This window comes from Macaca thibetana, chromosome X, assembly GCF_024542745.1.
Source record: "Macaca thibetana thibetana isolate TM-01 chromosome X, ASM2454274v1, whole genome shotgun sequence".
NCBI lineage: Eukaryota > Metazoa > Chordata > Mammalia > Primates > Cercopithecidae > Macaca > Macaca thibetana.
In genome coordinates this window covers 96942219-96948218 of record NC_065598.1, presented here as the reverse complement: position 1 = coordinate 96948218, position 6000 = coordinate 96942219, and the positions used below count along the sequence as shown (strand labels likewise).

The following is a 6000-nucleotide window of genomic DNA, read 5'->3' as shown; positions in this document are numbered from 1 at the left end:
CATCCAATAATATAGTTTAGGGTTTTTTTTTTTTTTTAATGGGGAAAAAAAGGAACCCCAAGTATGCATCCTTAAAGACAAAAATTAATTCAGCTTGATTCTTCTCAAATTGAGGTAAATTTTTTTTTTTTTTGAGACAGAGTCTCGCACTGTCGCCCAGGCCGGAGTGCAGTGGCACGATCTTGGCTCACTGCAACCTCCGCCTCCCAGGTTCAAGCAATTCTCCTGCCTCAGCCTCCTGAGTAGCTGGGGCTACGGGCACATGCCACCATGCCCGGCCAATTTTTTGTATTTTTAGTAGAGACGGGGTTTTACCATATTGGTCAGCCTCATCTCAAACTCCTGACCTCATGATCCACCCAACTTGGCCTCCCAAAGTGCTGGGATTATAGGCGTAAGCCACCACGCCCAGCAGGCAAAATTTTATAGTACATTTTCAGCAAGATATTCTAGCTATTATTTTTTTTAAACTTCAGAATTCCTTCTAAAAGTAAAATTTCAGTTAGTTTATTTAGTCCTTAACACTTAAAAACTGAAGCTACAGACACACACATACACATATACATATACAATACACACAAACAAAATAGACCAGTTCCATGAAATCAGACATATACAGGAACGTCTTGATTACCCAACAAATCCTCTTCCCTTCCTTCCCTCATCAAATTGCTATGATTGAAGGCCCAGGAAGTTACCAACTACTTAGGGCTTTTAGAGTCATACATGTTGCATCCTGTTAACTTGGTGCTAGTGCTGTTGTTCATAGTAAGAGAAATGACAATATCCCCAGAGGCAGCAAAGTATTTTGCATGTTTATGCCTGTGAATTAACTGTCACCACATATTGCCTGCTGTCTTCCATCAATGCAGCTCATAGTACCCCAAAATGTGAAAAAATCCTACCACAAAACAGATGTGTCTTTTCATGTATAATTTGGTAGAAGGCAGAGCCTGATGATGAAGGGGTCCATTTTTCACTGGTAGGCTAAAAAAAATCTAAATCTTTAAAAATCAGTTAGCCACACCAAGGCTCTCCTAAGCCATGAACAGAAGGCCAGTCTGAGTACTCCTTGAGGATGGCAATCTGTGAGTAAAATGAAAATGGGAACTCAAGGTGAGCCATTTTGCTCTAGCAATGAGGAGGGAGTTTTGTCCAGTATGCTCAGTTTATGTCGACATTCATTTAATATTGATTGTTGTAGTTTATGCCCTCTGCTCTGGGAACGGAAGAATGATGAACACTACTTCTTATAAAAAGTTTCAAGCCTTGTAACCCCTGTGAAAATAAATAGTCCAAATACCAGCTCCATTTCTTTCCCTGCAGGCACAGAAAAAGGAAAATTACTTATCAAATATTTTACTATGCTTTTTCTCTATTTCCTTCTCTTTCCCTAGGAAAAGTTTGCAGCATCCTGCATGCACATATCAAAATTAGTTCCGGGGGAAAATGAGCTCAGTCACTAAGTAACATTTAAACCAGAAAGTACCCAATTCCAAGGGCTAAACATCCATTTTATTATGTTGGCAAAAAAATTTAAGTACTACGCAATGGAAATGTGTCATCATTCTCACACTCTAGGAGATAACATAGGAGCCGATATTATTACATTACTGCCTATATTAAATATGTAAATAGCAGTTTTTGATAATGAGATAATTATATATGGTTTGTTTTTTTATTTTTTGAGATAGGATTTTGCTCTGTTTGTTGCCCAAGCTGGAATGCAGCAGTGATCACAGCTCGCTGTAGCCCCGACTTCCCAGCCTCAAGCAATCCTCCTGCCTCAGCCTCCCGAGTAGCTGGGACCACAGGCATAAGCCACTATGCCTGGCTAATTTTTTAAAATTTTAGTACAGGCATGGTCTTGCTACATTGCCCAGGATGATCTCAAATTCCAGGACTCCGGGTGCGGGGGCTCATGTCCATAATCCCAGCACTTTGGGAGGCCAAGGCGGGTAGATCACCTGAGGTCAGGAGTTCGAGACCAGCTGGCCAACAGGGAGAAACATCTTCTCTACTGAAAAAACAAAAATTAGCCAGGCATGGTGGTACACACCTGTAATCCCAGCTTCTCGGGAGGCTGAGGCAGGAGAATCACTTGAACCCGGGAGGCAGTGGTTGCAGTGAGCTGAGATTACACCACTGCACTCCAGCCTGGGGGACAGAGGAAGACTCCTTCTCAACAAAAAAAAAAAAAAAAAAAAAAAAAAAATCCAGGCCTCAAGGGATCCTCCTGCCTCGACCTCCCCAAGTGCTGGGATTGCAGGCATGAGCCACAGTGCCCGGCCTATGTACGGTTTTGTTACACCAGTCTCATTACAGTCACACTTTATATATATGCAACTGTAACTATCAAGAGTTATATCCTAGATAAGACTAGAAAGAATAAGTGCCAATAAATTCACATTAAAGTCATTGGAATGAATTTGGAAGGCAAACACTTCATTTTGACTTTGTGGAGGCAGCAGGCTTAAGGTTTGGAAAAAAGGAAAGGCATAAATTCTCCTGATGAAATTAAGCTGTATGAAATCCCTCAACATGATGAAAGTAAATTTATTTACCTGAATAGAGCTCACGTTTACTGTCCTTTCTTCTGGGCTTTCCTTAAAAACAAACAAACAAAAAACAAAACAAAACAAAAAAGAAGTGGGGAGATATGGGGATAGAAATACTTGGTTAGTACAAATCATCAGAAAATTAAGATGGCACTTCACTTGCTCATTTGCAAAGTTCTATTCCTACCATCACTTTTGGATTCCTTTCAAATATCCATCAGCTTTAAGAAATAACATTTTAAAAATTATTGCTAAGTTAAAACTCCTAAACTATGTATAACAGGCCGGGTACTAACCCAAACACCCATCAATCAATGAGTGGGTAAATAAACTGTGGCATATATATGATGAAATACTACTCAGCCATAAAAATGAATGAATTAATGGCATTTGCAGCAATCTAGATGGGATTGGAGACCATTATTCTAAGTGAAGTAACTCAGGAATGGAAAAAAAAACATCGTATGTTCTCACTCATAAGTGGGAGCTAAGCTATGAGGATGCAAGGGCATAAGAATGACACAATGGACTCTGGGGACTCGGGGAAAGGGTGGGAAGGGAGTGAGGGATAAAAGACTACAAATTGGGTTCAGTGTATACTGCTCGGGTGATGTGTGCACCAAAATCTCACAAATCACCACTAAATAACTTACTCATGTAACCAAATACCATCTGTCCCCTAAAAACCTATGGAAATAAAACATTGAAAAATAATAAATAAATAAATAAACAAATAATTGTTAATTATTTTTCCCTTTTAGCAATAAATCAATCTTCCTGAGGCTATTCCTTCCCCTTTCAGATGGGAATAATGGTGCCTAAACTTACAACCTTACAGGACTGCTTTGATAATCAAAGAGTCAATGTATATTGTGGTACTTAAAAAAAGAGGATAAGGCAGGAGCGGTGGCTCACACCTGTAATCCCAGCACTTAGGGAGGCCGAGGAGGGAGGACTACCTGAGGTCAAGAGTTCGAGACCAGCCTAACCAACATGGTGAAACCCATCTCTACTAAAAACACAAAAATTGGCTGGGTGTGGTGGCGGGTACCTATAATCCCAGCTACTCAGGAGGCTGAGACAGGAGAATTACTTGAACCCAGGAGGCAGAGGTTGCAGTAAGCCAAGATCGTGCCATTCCACTCCAGCCTGGGTGACAAGAGTGAAACTCTGTCTCAAAAAAAAAAAAAAAAAAGAGGGTAAGTTATTAAACAAAGGCAAGGCAAAACATTAGTACCATCATAATAATTATTATCATTACAATCATTTACGGCTGCACTTGACTCACTTGTCTTTATGAAGTTCAACATTACCTCATAAAAGTCTTACATGACAATCTAGCCTGAGCTATTTTCCAAACTAAACTGGTCACTTATATGCTTTAACATTTTTTATTCAATAGTCAAATCTGTTTGTTTCCAAGAATCTATAAGACTTGTAAAAAGAGTTTTTGGTCGCCCTTCCTGAATTTAGTAAGCCTGTGTGCTATAGAGGGTTACAAAAAAAAAAGTACCCAGTAATGTGTAAAAGGGAATTGTTATCCATCACCAAACAGGATTTATTCTAAGAACGCAAGGTTGGTTAAACATCTGAACCTCAATTAATATAATATACCATATCAGTAGAATAGAGGACAAAAACCACAAAACCATGTTTATAGATGCAGAAAAATCGTTTCACAACATCTAACACCCATTCATAATAAAAAAAAAAAAAAAACATTCGGCCAGGCGTGGTGGCTCACGTCTGTAATCCCAGCACTTTGGGAGGCCGAGGTGGGCAGATCACCTGAGGTCAGGAGTTCAAGACCAGCCTGGCCAACATGGTAAAACCCCATCTCTACTAAAAATACAAAAATTAGCCGGGCGTGGTGGCAGGTGCCTATAATCCCAGCTACTTGGGACACTGAGGCAAGAGAATTGCTTGAACCCAGGAGGTGGAGGTTGCAGTGAGCCAAGACTGCACCACTGCACTCCAGCCTGGGCAAGAAGAACGAGATTCCACCAAAAAACACCATTCAACAAACTAGAAATAGAAGGGCAGTTCCCCAACCTGACAAACGACAAAGTGAAATGTTTCTCCCTACGATTAAGTGGCCATTCTTGCCATTTTATTCGACATAGTACCTGAGGTTCTAGGCAGTACAATTAGGCAAGACAAAGAAAAGGCATTCAAATTTAAAAGGAAAAAACAAAACTATCTCTATTTGCAGAAGACATAATCTTGTATGTGGAAAATCCTAAGGAATATACCAAAAAGCTATAAAAACTAATAAATGAGTTCAACAACATTATGAGATATAAGATCAATATATGGATGCAGATCAATTGCATTTCTATATAATAGCAATAAGCAATCCAAAACTGAAATCAAGAAAAATATTCCATTTATGATAACATCAAAAAACACAATACTTAGGAATAAATTTAACCAAAGTAGTATAAAATTTATAATCTGAAAACTGCAAAATATTGTTGAAAAAAACTGAAGACCTACATAAATGAAACAACATATGATGTTCATGCATTGGAAGAATATTATTAGGATGGCAATACTACCCAAATTTCTACAGATTACAAGCTATTATCTATCAGAATAGCAGCTGGATTCTTTTTTTTTTTTTTTTTTTTTTGAGACAGAGTTTTGCTCTTTCACCCAGGCTGGAGTGAAGTGGCGCAATCTCAGCTCACTGCAACCTCCGCTCCCCGGGTTCAAGCGATTCTCCCACCTCAGCCTCTCGAGTAGCTGGCAGCTGGGATTACAGGCATGTGCCACTACGCCTGGCTAATTTTTGTACTTTTAGTAGAGAAATGGCCAACATTTCACCATGTTGGCCAGTCTGGTCCCAAACTCTTGACCTCAGGTGGTCCACCCATCTCAGTCTCCCAAAGTGCTAGGATTACAGGTGTGAGCCACTGTGCCTGGCCTGGATTCTTTATAGAAATTAATAAGCTGGTTCTAAAATTCATATGGAATTTCAAGGAACCAAGAATAGCCAAAACAATCTTGAAAAAGAAGAACAAGTTGGGGAACTCATATTTCCTGATTTCAAATCTTACTACAAAGCTATACTAATCAAGACAGCATTTACTGGCATAAGGATAGACATATAGATCCATAAAATAGAATTAAGAGTCCATACATCTATGGTCCATTGATTTTAGACAAGGGTGCCAAGACATTTTAATGGGAAAGAGTAGCCTTTTCAACAAATGGTGTGGGTACATTTGTGTACTCACACACACAAAAATGAAGTTGTATACTTAAATCACAACATATACAAGAGATAAAACCGATTTTAAAAACATTGGATAAGAGTTAAAACTATAAAATTCTCAGACAAAACAGAGGAGTAAATCTTTATAACCTTGGGTTAGGCAGTGATTTCTTAAGCTCTGACAACAAAAGCATAAGCAATAGGAAAAAAAAGTGAAATTTCATT

At 39.0% G+C, this 6000-nt stretch overlaps 1 protein-coding gene across 3 annotated transcripts in view; it reads right to left on the bottom strand.

Moving 5' to 3' along the window:
• Positions 1–487: 487 nt before the first annotated feature.
• The window catches only part of CENPI (centromere protein I), a 63913-nt gene continuing 58400 nt past the window's right edge, over positions 488–6000 (bottom strand). For all 3 annotated transcript variants that reach the window (XM_050775920.1, XM_050775921.1, XM_050775922.1), the window contains 2 exons: positions 2565–2606; positions 488–1320 (listed from right to left, as the gene is read on the bottom strand). In XM_050775920.1, coding sequence (XP_050631877.1) covers positions 1186–1320; positions 2565–2606 — 177 coding nt within the window. In that variant the 3' untranslated portion in view covers positions 488–1185. The remainder of the gene's footprint in view (positions 1321–2564; positions 2607–6000) is intronic.